Here is a 14,818-nt window from a genome sequence, read left to right as displayed (position 1 = left end):
TGTCACAAACAGTTTGCGAACTCTTTCATCTAGTTCTTACAACAACATGCACTATTTCGTCCAAAGGCATATCCCAAGGCTTCCACATTCGGTTGGACACATGCCATTCAATCACTAACAAAGCCACTTACCAAACTTCAACTAACACGATAAAGCATCTTACCACATACAATTTCTTGCCAAGGGTTAGATTCTAGATCCTGCTAGTCTAAGTACTTACTTGCTAGGTACCTAGGTTCGTAGGCGGTCGAGCTCACATCATCAGCTAGTTTTTCTTTTATCATACGGATACGATATATTCTCACAGAACCATGGAATCCTTCCCGAAATGGCGGGGGGACGGCTGTGTTACGGAAATAATGATCCCTTTCGTACGGTTCGTCCACAGGCACGGCGATCCACACCAACTACACCTAACCCAGGCTAGTCCTGTGGATACCTACGTTAGGTACCTACCTATCTAATCTCATAGCATAACCCCCACACACATCTATGCAAGTATCTTTTGTCTGAAAGAAGTCTTTCGGCACCGTCAATATGATCGACATAGAAGACCTATTCCTATCCGTCAACAAACAAGGACGTCGATTTCGATCCGGATTTCGGCCCGGATTTCGAAACATCAGGCACAGTCCTTAGCAGCTCTCGTAGCTCTATCACTGAGCTACTTGAAGAGCTCGCCAGCATGCCTATTGCCGTCCTCGATGTTGAGGTGAGGGAAGACCTGGGTGAGTCTGTACGCAACCTTTCGAGCGCTGCCAAAGTTACTGGATTTGCTGTTATACGTAAGCAAACAGAGGGTGACTATAGCGCCAGCGATGAATAGGTCGGGAAGGGTTATCAGTGGGCGGCAGCAGGGCCGACGATAGGGAATTCGGTAATTAGCAACAGGCCGAAAAGATGCGTTAGATTTTTATGGGCATTGAAGTCAGTGTGGATCACCATGGCCCTAGACGAACCTCTTTCGCAACTTACCTAGGTATCTATAGAATAGTCTCTCCGAGTAAGTGCTTGGAAGATAGGCAGCTAAATCCTCAGGAGTTACAACGTAGTCAAAATAGAAATCATCTCTTTGTTCAAATCATCAAAAACGTGTTCATTTAAACGTGACTGCCAATACCTCAAATAGGAGTGACGCACGGGCCATATTTCACCATAAAGCTACCCCTTTATTTTGTATATTTTGTAGTTTAAGGTTATCGGTGTAGTTAAACGTTAATATATTCGCGAATCGATACAATATTATTATAAAGTCCAGCCTTACCTAGGTAATATGGGAGAAATCGGCTTTCGGTTTCAGCGCCGATACTACTTATAGGATTACTATCGGGAAATTTCTTGTCTTGTGAAGATGGCCTCTGTAATGCTTAACGTCGCAAGGCTTCGGTGAAAGGGTAGTACCCCGAAGGCGTGAATATTGGCTTGTAGTGTGTAGATAGTCCGCAAGAATATGGTGGTTCGGGGAATTTTAATTTCAGGCGTTCAGATTACGAACTCTACTCCAAATTCAGATCGATTTCACCTGAAATGTAACGGCACGTTTTGCTGAAAGCTACAGGGCCGATCAAATTTCGTGCTGTCAAGGTAAGTTTCCGATCCACTTCATGTTTAAAAGCTGAATAGAATGAAATGTAGGGCTGATGGTACCCTCGCGAAAGGATCGACTAATGAGATCGCAGTAGCGCCCGTTCAATGTGACCCGTCTAGAAAAAGCACAAATTTTAAAGATATTTAGCCACTCATTTGCTTTTGACAGCCTGCAAAGTGCTACAGATTCATGGAATGGCATGATGCGGCTGTGAATGTGACAATGTTTTATGACACATGACGACGGAGACTGCCATCAAGTGGAGATTGCATGCATTTAAGTCCGTCCCAAGAAGAAGGCAACTGCTTAGCTATCTAGTAGCCTAACCTCGTTTATGATTATCCCTTCAACTGACAATTGTCTTCAGATAAAGATTAAAGGGCAGAATACAGCTTCATATAACCTAGGAGGCTAGATCTAGAATCTAAAGCATAATTTTACGTCTATTTTATCTTGCGATACTCGCACTCATAATGTTCCGGTTTACAGGTAATACTCCCTTTTGATCAAAAAAAAAGATTCTGCGGGTGGTTAGATGTGTTCTTTCTCCTAGCCCCTAGCTTGGAACAACTGCTAGGTAGTCAGAGGGATGTAATTAATCATTGTGGATTGTTGAATTTTGTTCTCGGGCAGAGGGCGATAGTATCAATGGATAGGTAGGTAAGGTAACATTCCGTACCAACCAAGGGTTAATATATTCTGTGGCGGTATTATCGTCGGAGTTCTGTTTTGTCGTAAAATGGGACATTAGACTCCGGAGAAAATGTTTTCGAAGATCGTCTTGGGCAGACAGAAATTTTCTTAGGATGATAATATTATGGGTAATGAGAATGTTACCCTTTGATGAAGCCTCAGGGAATACTCTTTCTTACTAAAGTGGTGGTCATCTCTACCATAATATCGTGTGGGTCTGGAACACTGGAGAGCCAGTTTGCTCCTGCTCTTAGAAGAATTTCATTTCAATGCTATTTCCCGAGTGTAAGAGCTACTTTATCCCTCCCATAGATAGAAATCGAGTTCGAATAAGAGAAAAAAAGAAAAATTTAAAATGTTCTTAGGCAATTATACCATCGCGTATGGAACCCCTGAGTGCTCGTCTCATAAGCGCTTTATACCAATACGATGTCCTTTGTCCCCTATTCACTAGCAGGCCATAGTTCCCCGTTCATGATTCCGTAAATATATGCTGGCGCGACGACTTCGTAACGATTATCTCCAACCTCTCTTAATACGTAGGTAGGGGGCGGTTGATCCGGCCAGGAGCGCAACTTTATGGACTTCCCTAGGTACAGTTGAAAAACGCTTTACCGATACGCCCAGTTTCAAGAAATAGAAAGGCCCAATTAGCTAGCTCGTAGCAGACCTGAGAGTGAAACCAGCCTGCACCCAACAAAACTTTCTTAGCATCGTCGGACACAGCGTCGTTTGATGATATAATCTTAGCAAGATCTAGAGCACCTTCTATGATTTCCATATTGTCCGCCGAGCTAGGTTCTAGTTGAGCAACCACTTCCACATCTCGAGCCGTAATCACGTCGCAATTAGGCTACATGAAAACGTCGGTCCAGCAATGGAACTGCGCCTCGAGCTGTTTGCATTCTTCGGGATCGATGTCTTCCCCTGCTTCGAAAATCTTGTGAAAGGCTGCTGTGTTTGTTAGTGCCTCTATAAGCACTCCCTCGCCTTGGTATGTCTCTATCTCCCAGACCGAACTCAGCCAGACAAACCAATCATGACACGCACGAACGAAGTTGAGCGAAAAAGCCTTTCTTCCGACCACATCGGGTTGTCCTCCGGCTGTATGTGACACGACAATTGACCGCACATCCCCTACGACAATAACTCGAAGCTCTTCGGTGGGCGTGAAGCTTGGAATGCTTGCTAAGTTATCACCGCTAGCGCGGAAGTTCTTGCCCTCGAAGGGGAAGTTTCCAGTATTATCAACAATGTCTGGCCCCGGCATATGGGCCATTTTCCAGTTAGGCGTCCATATTGGAAAAAGTTGGCGACCATGGGTTTTAATGAAGCTCTTGGCGATATCTCCGTATGCCTCTTGAACACTCTTGTTGTAATCGACATCTGGCAGCTCAAGCCCAGTGGCCTTGAAGATTGAGTACATACCATAAATCTTAACTTGGGAATAGAGCATTATATATATCCTAGTGCCCTCGTCCAGTACTCGTCCATGGCCTCAAAAGCCCGTTTCGAGCTTAATGACATTCTACCCCGGCTAATGAGAGGCGTTTCTGCCATTTGACCCACCACAGCCTTTTTGTGTCTTTGGATTTGAGTGCCAGTGACACTTCTGCTGATCGTGAGCAGTATTGGCTCACTATCCGCAATAGAATTGTCTATATCTCCCACTGTCAGGTTAAAGAGCTCCCAGTATAGTTGGCTATCACCGCTAAGGATAACACATTTTCGGGCGAATACAACCTCCTGCATCGTCCATACGCGAGAGAACCATCTATTCTCTAGAAGGTATCGCAGCCCTTCAATGTACCTCCTTGATTTGTCGTCCTTGGCTATTATACTGTTAGCAAATAACCATCAACATCAAGACAGTTCTCCAAGGTACCTTGGAGGCGGCGCGAGAATTCTTCGAAGGCTGGCTTCGCCGGAATCTGCGCAAACTTGTATCTCTCCTGACAGTATTCAGTGAGGCCGACGATTCTAATCAGGCGAAATACTCTAGGGGTAGGTGGGTGAGCTAGACCAAGCCAGATAATAACCCTTGAGGCGTTTTCATATATATCTCCCATCATCTGTACCTGAGCATTGCGTTCTCGAGTTGCGCGATCATTGTCTCGCTGGTCGATGCAGATGGCGTCTATCCACACTTTGCGTCTAGAAAACCGGAACCGTAAGTGGCGTAAAGCATCGTGACAGTTCGGCGTCACCAAAAAGTTCCATACCATTACACCGAATTGGTACCGTGTCGGTCGGAGAGCCCCACACATATGACAAGGCTTCGTATGGCACCTTCGCTGACTGGCCTTGAAGTTCTATGATGGTGATGTTGCATTGTATTGGCGCATTGCGATTCACCGAGGGAGCTAGAGAGAGAAGCCTAACGACCGCGATGAGGGCAACGGCTTATGAACGTAAGGTTGTGCCATCATCTGTCATCAGTAACTCTTGGAAGAATGGGTATGGAATTGGGCTGAGGATCACTTCGGTCGCAGCCTTACCAGAACTTATACTCTTTATACTGATATATAGTTTTATTGCTAGGTTACTTATGCTTAATCTAAATAAATACGTGTATAAACAGTATATCATAATAGGGAGTCATACGCTAATCAAGTTTATTTGACCTTTGGAAGTTCGTATAGATGAGCAAGCTCATACTTCGGAGGTCTGAGTCAGAGTTCATTCGCATAGTAATTATAAAAAGCAGTTCATTTATTCATAATATTGATGTCATGTTAATCTGGCGGAAAGGAGATGTCTTAGAGAGTCTATGCATAAGTAGAAGCCTGTTTACGTGTGGCTGTGAGGATCACTGCTAGGTGTCTCGCTAGGTGGTAACACTTGAACCCTTTCAAGGCCCCTTTGAATATAGCAAATAGCTCTCTGGTGGGAAACTCCGAGGTATTCCATGAGCGGTTGCTAAATGGCTCTCATATAGTTCATATTGGTTGTGGTGAAGTCCAAGGTAAGAGAACAGGTCGGTTCGAGTATTCCAAGTACCTACCTCTATACCTACCTAAGCGAGTAATATACGTAATATACTCAGAATACCACTCAATTTTTAAGTCCTACTTGAATCTCAGGATAAATGTAACTTTATTCAAAGCCTCCATATACTTAGATAGGAATTCCCAGGTGGGCCAGACCTGTTCTAGGCCATCTCCGCCATTTCCCCTGATATCCCAATACGGAATACGCAACCATGTTACTACAACTGCTTATGACAAATAAGAACTAGCCCAATCTAGCCGGAATAGCCAAGCTCAACTTTACTTGAACAAGGATCCCCAGGTTTCCAGATGAGATTTAATTCTGACAGGTCCCCGTAAAGTCTTAAGTATACAGGTGCGGGATCGAGAAGTAGCTGTTTTCATACATCTGCTTACAAAGATCCGGGGCTTATGGGCGCAAATTATTGCTCTTTATTAAGAGAAAAAAAACCGACAAGTCTTGAATTGACTATCTAACAAATGATCTATCCGTATTCTATTGCTCCTAGCATGCCCATACCGTTGGAAAAAAACGTGCTTTATTCAAATCTGCAATCTCAAGCCGCCGGCGCCTTCAGTTGTTGGTCCAGTTTCCTGAAGGCGGAAGTCATATCAGCAACCACGTCAGGGGTCCTCGGTACGTCATGTCCACCTTGGTGGTCGTACATTACCCTCTTCTGAGGGTCGCAGAGGTAAGCCAGCTGGATGCTGGAAGTGAAAATGGGGTCCTTTCCACCGTACATGTGGACGGTTGGGATGCTGATGAAAGCATCGGGAGGGAACGACGTAAAGTCGAGACCGAAGCAGTCAGACGGCTCCGGTAGCTCATCGGGGTCGTGCAGAAGTTGGCTCGTGTCGTCCCAGAGCCCTTGCGGCTTAACGAGGCTGCTGGCAAGGTTCGACATCGCGTCGACCTTGGACTTGACCATATCTTCCACCTTCCTTTCGATTTCCTTCGCCTCCTGTGTTACGGGCAATCCGAGGTCTTCTAGGACAGAGCACTCAAGGTTTCCGTTGATGAAAACGGCCGACTTGAATGGGAGCGGCTTCTGGGAGCCGTTGGCAACTTCGCGAGCATGATAGAGTAAGAGAGCTACCACTACGGAAGAGGATTTCGAGAAACAGCAGACGCAGTCGAAAGGACCGTGCTTATCGATGTAGTTCTGCAGCCACTGAACGGATTTCTTGATAGACTCGACGCCAGGCTTCTCCATCCACTTGTACGCCTTCCACATGACCATTTTCAGGCCGCGGGGTGGCGGGCAGCTGTAGGGCCCATCAATGAACTCCCACTGAAACGAGTTGCCCAGCTTTGCTCGGAAAGGACCTGGCACGTAACTATTAGCCGCGAGTGCGATAATTTAATTAGGTGGCCTTGGCAAATGCTAACCTGACTGCGCCTTAAAGATAAAGGAGCTGGTGCTGTGACCGTGAAGCATGAGAGTACGCATCTTGAGAGAAGTTTTTTTTCGTTGAAGAATGTTGTGCCAAGGCTAATTTTACGCAACCGGGCGTAATCGAGTTAAGATATTGTGAGATGTGCCGCTCGAAAGGTCAAGGGTGTCGAGTTCTTGTGCTGAGGAGATGCCTTGGCGACGACATGGTAGCAATTCCGATTCGTTAAATCTTGCGGGAGCTAAGGGATGGAAATACAGTCTTGGCCTCCAAGAGGAGTACCGGAACGAGGGTAGGATCTACAAAAGCCGTTAAGCTTAATCAACAGTTCCTAATTAGGAAGGAAACCAGTTTACTACCTAAACAAGTGTATGAGTAAGACGGCTTGAAACTAGACAAGGACTACCGAATCCTTCTAGTTCAAGGCATGGGTGAACTAGCATTGAAAAATGCTGCTAAATTTGGGGGCTTCATACTGGGATGAAGCTTTAGGATTTGACGATCTGACGATCATGCAACCTTGTAAAAGGCGTTCGGCAATCTATAAGCAATCTGCAAATCAGATCTCCTAATATCTACCGAGGCCCCAGTTGATTATTTATTCCTTCTACCAACGAGAGATGAGATCGAACGTGTCAAGGCTACATAATGGCCCATAAGCCGGCACTGCTCGCAGGGTTGGTGACGATTCCTTTGCAGATCCCCATGGGCAGCTGGGCGCTGGTACGGAAACGAAGCAGCCCGTCTGGCGCCATTAGCCATGCTAGCCATGCATTTGTTTCGTAAGTACGGTAAGTAATTTGAAACCCGCCTCATCTATGCGTACATGCGCCATAGTAAACATGGCTTGGTTTGGTATGTTTCAACTTGACCTAGGTAAACATCTCTGCCTCGGGATGCGACCTGACGATGGTATCGGGACCGAGAGACCGTATCATCCCGCTTGGTATCACCGACTACGACCGGGTCGACCGAACTGTGCTTTGCAAAAGGACGGCCGAAGGGATCACCGGAAACGACAGCAAGATCCCCGTCGATAATGCGTCCACTGCGCTGCGCCTCGGGTTTCACGAAAACGACGGCAATGCGGGAGTATACTGTCTGTTTCAAAGCGGGATACCATATAGATCTGCGAATATTAACACGGAATATGCCTTCGAGCCAAATCTCAGATCTTAGTACAGAAGATGCGGAGAAACATTCGAGATCGACGCTTTAGGGAATAGAGGCTATGGCTGCCGCTTTCTTCCATTCGGTAATGTCGATCTGAGTGTTCGTGCTCAATATGGCATGGTTATCTGTCGTTTCGTCCTGTTAGTCTTACCTTCTAGGTAATGCATATCTCGTCAGGAAGAGTTCCATCTCGAGATACGGTGCGCGAGGTAATCATTGGACAGGGACATTATGGTTACACGACAGGTTCTAGAAGCTATTCCCCTAAGTGACACAAGTCATCTTTTGATATGGCGGTTTTACGCACGTCGCGGTTTATTAACACAATAGGAAAAGATTGTTCGATATAACAGCGATCATTAATCAATAGAGTACTGCATGAGCCGCTTAATCCTGTGTGATAGAGCCTCACGCATGTGCCGTATCGACTTACAAGGAGGCGACGATCTCTGTCACTTGAGGAAATAGCTTACATCCGATGCGACGAATGAAGCACGCCGAACACCTGAGAAGGATCTATACATGAGAACCAGCGATATTCTAGGAAGACGGGCAAAAAAGTCAATCCAGACTTAATAGTAACAATGAAAATCTACCGTGATGCACCTATTACGAGCGCATCAAATCACGAGTTGGGAGGGTAAAATGTATATGACGCGGATGAATGACCGCGCTGCTACGTTGTTGCGATGGGCCTTGATATTGATTGGCGAATGCGAGGTGAGCTACAATGCCTTCTGACATTGGAAATGGTGAAATTGAATAGGTAAGAAAGGCGAGAACCCAGTTGCGGGTGCTTTGAGTGACATTCTAGACGTCGCATTGGAAAGAAGAAAAATTATTGCGTTGTGCGTTTGCGCGCGTACAACGCGACCAGTAATTTCTGTTAGTTATCTCGCATTTGGTGAAGCGAATGCGAGGTATGTAGGTAGCGTGGTGTCAACCAAAAATGCATAAAGGGGCGAAGCCCATAAGTTAGATATCACTCACTCGGTGATTGAGTATTCCTTCAGGCCTCCAACACGTAATTGGACACGGTGTTAGACGTCGCCAGAAATCAAACCGAGGGATCGTCTATCATTATTACTTGGAAAAGGTCTTTCTCGCATTCATCGCCTTCTTTCAACCTTGATAGACGCGAGTCTAAACGCTGTAAAGATAGAAATTCGAAGCAAACGATACTCCGTAATTCACTACGTCGATACACCTTATAAAGACAACCTCGGCAGTTGGTCAAATAAATTTCTTAAATAGGAAGCACGCCTCTTGGCGCGTTGGAACGGACCTATTGGGGGCCTTGAAGCGCCATATAACAGTGTCAGCGTTATTCCGAGGGTGTGATGGAGTGCTGGCGGATTTAATATGCGACCAATTCCAATAGAGACGAGTTAGGCAGTGATTCGCCCAACGAGAAGCTAAGCCCTTCTAAGTTGTCGCATTGCTGCAATGATCAAGCGCCCTACATACGAGGCAGTGCAAGTAAAATGCCCCAGAACAGAAAGACTGACGTACCTGGCAGCTATCCCACTTTACTGTCAGAGGAGACAGCCCTATATAATAACTATTGTTGCCTTTCTTGGCGACATATACCTTCTGACATAGAAACTTCTATGTTACTTTCAGCCTAACCATGTCTAAATCCTCCCAATTTCAACGCTATCCGCCCGATATGGGCGCTTACGATCAAAGACGTGAGTCAGATCAATTCCCATTTTGAAGTGAATTCAAGCTAATCGATATGAAGCGCCGCAATACTCGGGGCCACCTCAGTATCAACAGCCATATGGCCAAGAGGAACAATGGAGAAACGGAGGTCAAGGTGGTTATAGTAACTATAACCAACAGCCGTATCAACAGCCAAATCAACAGCCATATCAACAGCCCTATCAACAACAATACCAGCGCCCAAATGCGCCGCCCATGACGGCGCCGAGGGCGGGGCCCGGGCCCGGGATGGGATCGGCGATGCAGTTGGCGAACGGAGGGGGGTCTCCTATGCCGCCAGGACCGCTGATGTATCCCGTTATCATACCGCAACGGCGACCAAAGGCCCGTGATCGTGGTTTCGTCAAAGCCTATGCACCTGATCTGATGCGAGCTGGCATCGACCAGGCTACATTCATGGCTTTTCTTGATGGCTTCGGTAAAGCGTTGACGCAATCTCCATTGCTAGGCGCCATCAACTTAGCTGGTGGGGTGGCCGGCATGATCCCAACGGCCATAGCACCTCCCATCGGAATAGCAGTGCAACTGACGGCTGGTGTCTACCAGGAGGTCATGAATCGTAAGAAGTAAGTCATAAGTAACCCTAGAGTCTGATTACTAGGTACGTTTTGCTTATTCGATTTTCCACCCTAGTCAAAATGCCTACCTCACGAAGATGAATGACGAGCTCTTCCGACCGCGCGGGCTGTACTGCCTTATCATGGCTTACGCCCCGAACTCGGACAAGACTCTGCAGCAGAACATCAACACCAAAGGCAACGATGGGAAATTCCGAAACCACGACGGTGTCATGGGATCGGTTGATTTCCCAATTTCGGCTGAACTAATCTATCCCGAAGATGAGGAGGATTCGTCCGACGAAGATGATGATGACGACAGTCAAGGCAGCCATAGCCAAGGAGGCCAAGGCCAGGGCGGCCAGCAACAGCAACAAGGAGGAATGATGGCTTCTCTCGGAAAGGCATTCGAAGGGTTCAAAGACCGCAGGGACATGAAGGCGCAGAGGAAATACGTAAGACTTCACAACCACCATTCTGCTACGCCCATAACTTACACATGTTCTATCTAGATGAGGAAGAATCCCATGGGTGCTCTTAACGGCCTGCTGGACCCAAAGGTCGAACTCACAGCCAAGGACCGCGAAAAGCAAGCGAAGAGGATGGCGAAGGACGAGCGCAAGCAAGCGAAGCAAGAACGGAAGTTCGAGAAGAAGGCCCGCAAGCATCCCGAGAGGGAACAGGGACCGCGCAAGCGGAAGATAAAAGAGGTATATCAGTTCACTCAAACCTACCTAACTATTTCATGCAGTTCTACCAGAATACTAACGAATGTGCGCAGTCTATTTTGTACTTGATGATCATCAACATGCCAAAGTCCGGGGATATGGAGAACGCGGCGAAGATGATGGCGGGGCAGAATGCAGGACCCGTGCAGAGAAGATACTGAGCTTACAGCTATCTCGTAGTCGCTGGTGTTATTTCGTATGGACATAGGCATTTCGGGCAAGGATGATTAGAAGGATTTACTTAGCAATTCACTATATACCATAGTTTACCAATGTCGAGCGTTGTTTACATTGTTATCTTAATTCATACAATAGCAATTAGTACTATTCACTGTCTCATTAGCAAAGGATAGGCATGTTGAGTTGTCTGAATTGTGTCCACAGTGGAAACCCGACCATGCGTTGGGTACCACCGATATAGCGGGTACAAAACCCTACAACGCCAAAAATCAAGTGTTTAGGGGAACTATGGACTCCAATCCATCTGTACAGAATGCAGAAATACCCACAACAGTGGTAACAAAAGTTTATCGCATCCTACGGGCAAACGGCTTACACGACCGCGATATGTACCTAGGTAAGCGTAGCAATTACCCCTTATGCCTGGAGAACTCTTTAGGGTTGTCTTACCCTCTTGAGATAGATGATTGTAGAAGCATGAGCTGATTGCGATCCTGCTGAAAACTGACACGCGGACAGACCGGGCTTAAAGGTCTATCGACCTCGCGAATCTGGGGACCTGATCATGTTTCAACGATGCATTGGGTCAAAAGAAGTGGGCAGCCAAGACTACATTAATAGAGCGTTGGGTGAAAAGATGCCTACTCGAGCACTTCCTAGAAGGGGATGGGTAAAGGATAGGCATTGCCAAAACAGGAAATGCCGCATTAGGAAATGGATCGATGGGATGTTTCTATAATTGGAAGAAACAGCCAATTGCAGCACGTTTCGTCCCTATAGTCGGGATCCAACGTCAGCAGAATCGCGGCAGCTGCACGCCAGATTAGGGAACTCGAGGCCTGGGAAAGGGCTCTAAAACGGGGTACGGATGCGGAAAATGTAGCGGGTACGAATATACAAAACCCGATTTCAAAGGGCCCCGACCGCGATGTCACTGTCCGAGCAACAGTTAATGGATATACCCACCACGGGCGCCGACTCGAAGAAAACCGTCTCAGTCCATGTGGAGATAAAACTATTCAACTGGGTAACAGAGGTGACGGTCATGCCAAACGCACCCTTCGCCGCCGACAGTACCATGGCATCCATCACAGAGTTCACCAAAGCGGCGACGACCTTATCGTCGTCGTCGTCGTCCAAGAGGAACCAGCTGCTCCTCGCCGCGCTGGGCCTCGGCGCCCTGCTCCTCGTCGTCCGCTTCGTCTTGCGCCAGCTCGAGATCCGCGCCTTCAAGAAGGCGCACGGCTGTCTGCCGCCGCCGCGCGAGCCCCAGCCCGAGCACATCCTGGGCTTGTCGGCGTGGAAGCGGCTCAGGCGCGAGCGCCGCGACCGCGTCACCCTCAAGGAGACCACGCGACGCGCCAAGGAGCTCGGGTACACCAGCTCGCTCGTCATGGCCGGAAACCACTTCACGGTCACTTGCGATCCCGTGAACCTGAAGGCCATGCTCGCGACTAATTTTAACGACTTCGGGCTCGGTCCGCGTGAGGTTCCCCTCGGCCCCGTGCTCTCTGGTGGCATTTTCATTTCGGATGGCGAGTCTTGGCAGCACTCCAGAGTAAGTCATTCCCGTCGCTAAGTCGCATCTCCGCTTCCCTCGCGAAAGCCTTAGTCGAACCTGAGTTAACATGTCTCCAGGCTCTGATCCGTCCCGCTTTCACCAGGGCCCAAGTCGCCGACCTAGACAGCCTGGAGGAACACACGCAAGATCTCCTCGCGCGCATCCCCAAAGCCGACGGCGTCACCTTCGACCTGAAGCCGCTATTCTACAACATGACCCTCGACAGCGCGACGGACTTCCTCCTGGGCACATCGGTGCGCAGCCAGACCAGCGCCCCGGGGTCCCCGGCGCGCAAGTTCCTCGACGCCTTCGACTACGCCGAGGAGGTGCTGCAGAAGCGCAGCGAGCTCGGCAAGCACGCCTGGCTCGTCCGCGACAAGAAGTTCGACGAGGCCTGCAAGACCGTCAAGGACTTCACCAACGGCTTCATCCAGGAGGCGCTGCGCGGCCAGACCAAGGGCACCCGGTACAATCTCCTAGCTGAGATCGCGGGGGCTTGCCGGGACCAGGATAAGATCCGCAGCGAGCTTCTCGGCGTTCTGTTGGCTGCGCGTGATTCTACGGCGAGTGTGCTGAGCAGCGCGTTCTGGGAGATGGCGCGGAACCAGGATATTTGGAATAAGCTAATGGTCGAGGTTGAATCGCTGGAGGGCCGTATGCCTGACTACGAGTCCCTGAAGGAGATGAAGTACCTGAGAGCTGTTCTGAATGAGAGTAAGTACACTTCACTTCCCCTTTAGCCAATCAAGAAAAATGCTAATAACCGAAAAGCCCTCCGACTATGGCCCCCTCTACCTAGAAACGTACGTTTCGCACGCAAGGACACCGTTCTCCCTCGTGGCGGCGGACCCGACAAGACGGCTCCTGTCTTCGTCGCCAAGGGTTCCCCCGTCTTCTACTGCGTCTGGGCTATGCATCGCTTGCCCGAATTCTGGGGCCCCGACGCCGAAGTATTCCGCCCCGAGAGATGGCTAGACGAGAAGATCAAGCCCGGCTGGGCGTATCTGGTTAGTAACCTACCTACCTACCTACCTACCTATTCTCCAAATTTCTAGTTGATAAAACGCGGACGTGCTAACGTGGAGTGTTTGTTATAAAGCCATTCAACGGGGGACCGAGATTGTGTCTGGGACAGCAGAACGCCTTGATCGAGGGAAGCTACAACATCGTCCGACTGATGCAGGAGTTCAAGCGCATCGAGCCGAGGGATAACCACCCGTGGACGGAGCATCTGAGCATTGGCATGAGCAACGAGCACGGGTGCAAGGTCGCTTTCTGGAGAAACAAGTAAGTAGATAAAAAAGAACTTTAGAATGTAGGGCTGTAAATTAGAATTGAAAGCCTGTTTGCGTGTATTAGTTACGGTACGGGATTGGTTGGATAAGTCGGGCACTTGGATTCCGTCTAGGGCTTGGGCTTGGTATCGGTGGGGGGTCTGTGTACTGTCTTCAGAGGCAAATAGAGTATATAGAACAGCACTCATAGAAGGCGTTTGCGAGTTTCAATGTCTGAGGTTTGGAGATATCAATTATGACTTGTGATTCTGGATTCGACGTCAGGGAAGACTTACACGACTAGGCATCTACCTAGGTAAATAGGTACCTATGTGTTTATATCTTAGCCCATTAAATTCCCCAATGAATATTGATGCCTCAAAACTTTCAGCCTTCGTTGATCGGATTTTTTACCTGTAAGAGCAAAATTACGTAGCCGCTACTACTAACGTAACACCCTACCTAGGCACTACGTTTAGGGGCCGCATTCCATTATACTCCCATATAGATATGGATAGTGAGTGGTAGTGAATAGTAGGGCTGGAAATATGACCTTTATGGTGGGGTAAGCAGGTCAACCACCAGCTTAGGCAGAAAAGCCGAACCCACCAACATCGGACCCCGGTACCTAGTGGACGTGGCTTCGGGTTAGATTGAAGAAAAGATTAGGGGGATAAGATGTTGTATTGTTTAAGAAGATTTAGAGCTTGGATCTCAGTATTGAGATCTTAAATACTAGTACAGTGTTTGTCGCACCTTCCTATCAAGTACACTCCATCTATTGACTACCTGATACGGCCCACCACAACTATAGAGGTCTTGCAATAACTTCTTTGACTACGCCCCAAAAGTCAGGCATACCACGCCAAACCGTAATCACCTAATGATATAGACGTAAATATCGAGTGTCCTAAGTACCTAACCAATGATACACGTAACGCTTCAAGTTCTTCA

At 48.0% G+C, this 14,818-nt stretch overlaps 4 protein-coding genes across 4 annotated transcripts; 2 read left to right on the top strand and 2 right to left on the bottom strand.

Moving 5' to 3' along the window:
• Positions 1-2,731: 2,731 nt before the first annotated feature.
• F4807DRAFT_468536 (heterokaryon incompatibility protein-domain-containing protein) lies at positions 2,732-4,506 on the bottom strand (the record flags this gene model as incomplete). Its single annotated transcript, XM_048002606.1, has 3 exons — positions 2,732-3,689; positions 3,851-4,113; positions 4,167-4,506. The coding sequence occupies 3 exons, from the start codon at positions 4,504-4,506 to the stop codon at positions 3,135-3,137; spliced, it is 1,158 nt and encodes a 385-aa protein (XP_047853086.1). The 3' UTR covers positions 2,732-3,134.
• A 1,235-nt stretch (positions 4,507-5,741) lies between these two features.
• F4807DRAFT_139685 (serine hydrolase FSH) lies at positions 5,742-7,178 on the bottom strand. The gene is made up of 3 exons (XM_047993101.1): positions 7,026-7,178; positions 6,662-6,965; positions 5,742-6,598 (listed from the first exon to the last, which is right to left on the bottom strand). Exons 2-3 carry the CDS (start codon positions 6,720-6,722, stop codon positions 5,829-5,831), a joined length of 831 nt encoding a protein of 276 aa, XP_047853085.1. The 5' UTR covers positions 6,723-6,965; positions 7,026-7,178; the 3' UTR covers positions 5,742-5,828.
• A 1,655-nt stretch (positions 7,179-8,833) lies between these two features.
• Positions 8,834-11,182, top strand: F4807DRAFT_430127 (uncharacterized protein). Its single transcript, XM_047998400.1, has 5 exons — positions 8,834-9,530; positions 9,584-10,130; positions 10,198-10,576; positions 10,634-10,831; positions 10,903-11,182. Exons 1-5 carry the CDS (start codon positions 9,470-9,472, stop codon positions 11,008-11,010), a joined length of 1,293 nt encoding a protein of 430 aa, XP_047853084.1. The 5' UTR covers positions 8,834-9,469; the 3' UTR covers positions 11,011-11,182.
• A 799-nt stretch (positions 11,183-11,981) lies between these two features.
• On the top strand, positions 11,982-13,881 carry F4807DRAFT_461498 (putative N-alkane-inducible cytochrome P450; the record flags this gene model as incomplete). The annotated part of the gene is made up of 4 exons (XM_048001684.1): positions 11,982-12,587; positions 12,668-13,304; positions 13,362-13,597; positions 13,690-13,881. 4 exons carry the CDS (start codon positions 11,982-11,984, stop codon positions 13,879-13,881), a joined length of 1,671 nt encoding a protein of 556 aa, XP_047853083.1.
• Positions 13,882-14,818: the final 937 nt, after the last annotated feature.

Source organism: Annulohypoxylon truncatum (assembly GCF_022578515.1).
Source record: "Annulohypoxylon truncatum strain CBS 140777 unplaced genomic scaffold F4807scaffold_21, whole genome shotgun sequence".
Taxonomy (NCBI): Eukaryota; Fungi; Ascomycota; class Sordariomycetes; order Xylariales; family Hypoxylaceae; genus Annulohypoxylon; species Annulohypoxylon truncatum.
Note: the sequence above shows the minus strand (reverse complement) of the source record. Positions and strands in the feature narration are given on the sequence as shown.

Bases quoted from the DNA above. Each gene is read 5' to 3' on its own strand.
- F4807DRAFT_139685 (XM_047993101.1), bottom strand. From the start codon at position 6,722: ATGCGTACTCTCATGCTTCACGGTCACAGCACCAGCTCCTTTATCTTT. The intron at 6,599-6,661 runs GTTAGCATTTGC...GTTACGTGCCAG, and splicing joins TATCTTTAAGGCGCAGTCAG to GTCCTTTCCGAGCAAAGCTG.
- F4807DRAFT_430127 (XM_047998400.1), top strand. From the start codon at position 9,470: ATGTCTAAATCCTCCCAATTTCAACGCTATCCGCCCGATATGGGCGCT. The intron at 10,131-10,197 runs GTAAGTCATAAG...TTTCCACCCTAG, and splicing joins GAGGTCATGAATCGTAAGAA to TCAAAATGCCTACCTCACGA. The intron at 10,577-10,633 runs GTAAGACTTCAC...TGTTCTATCTAG, and splicing joins TGAAGGCGCAGAGGAAATAC to ATGAGGAAGAATCCCATGGG.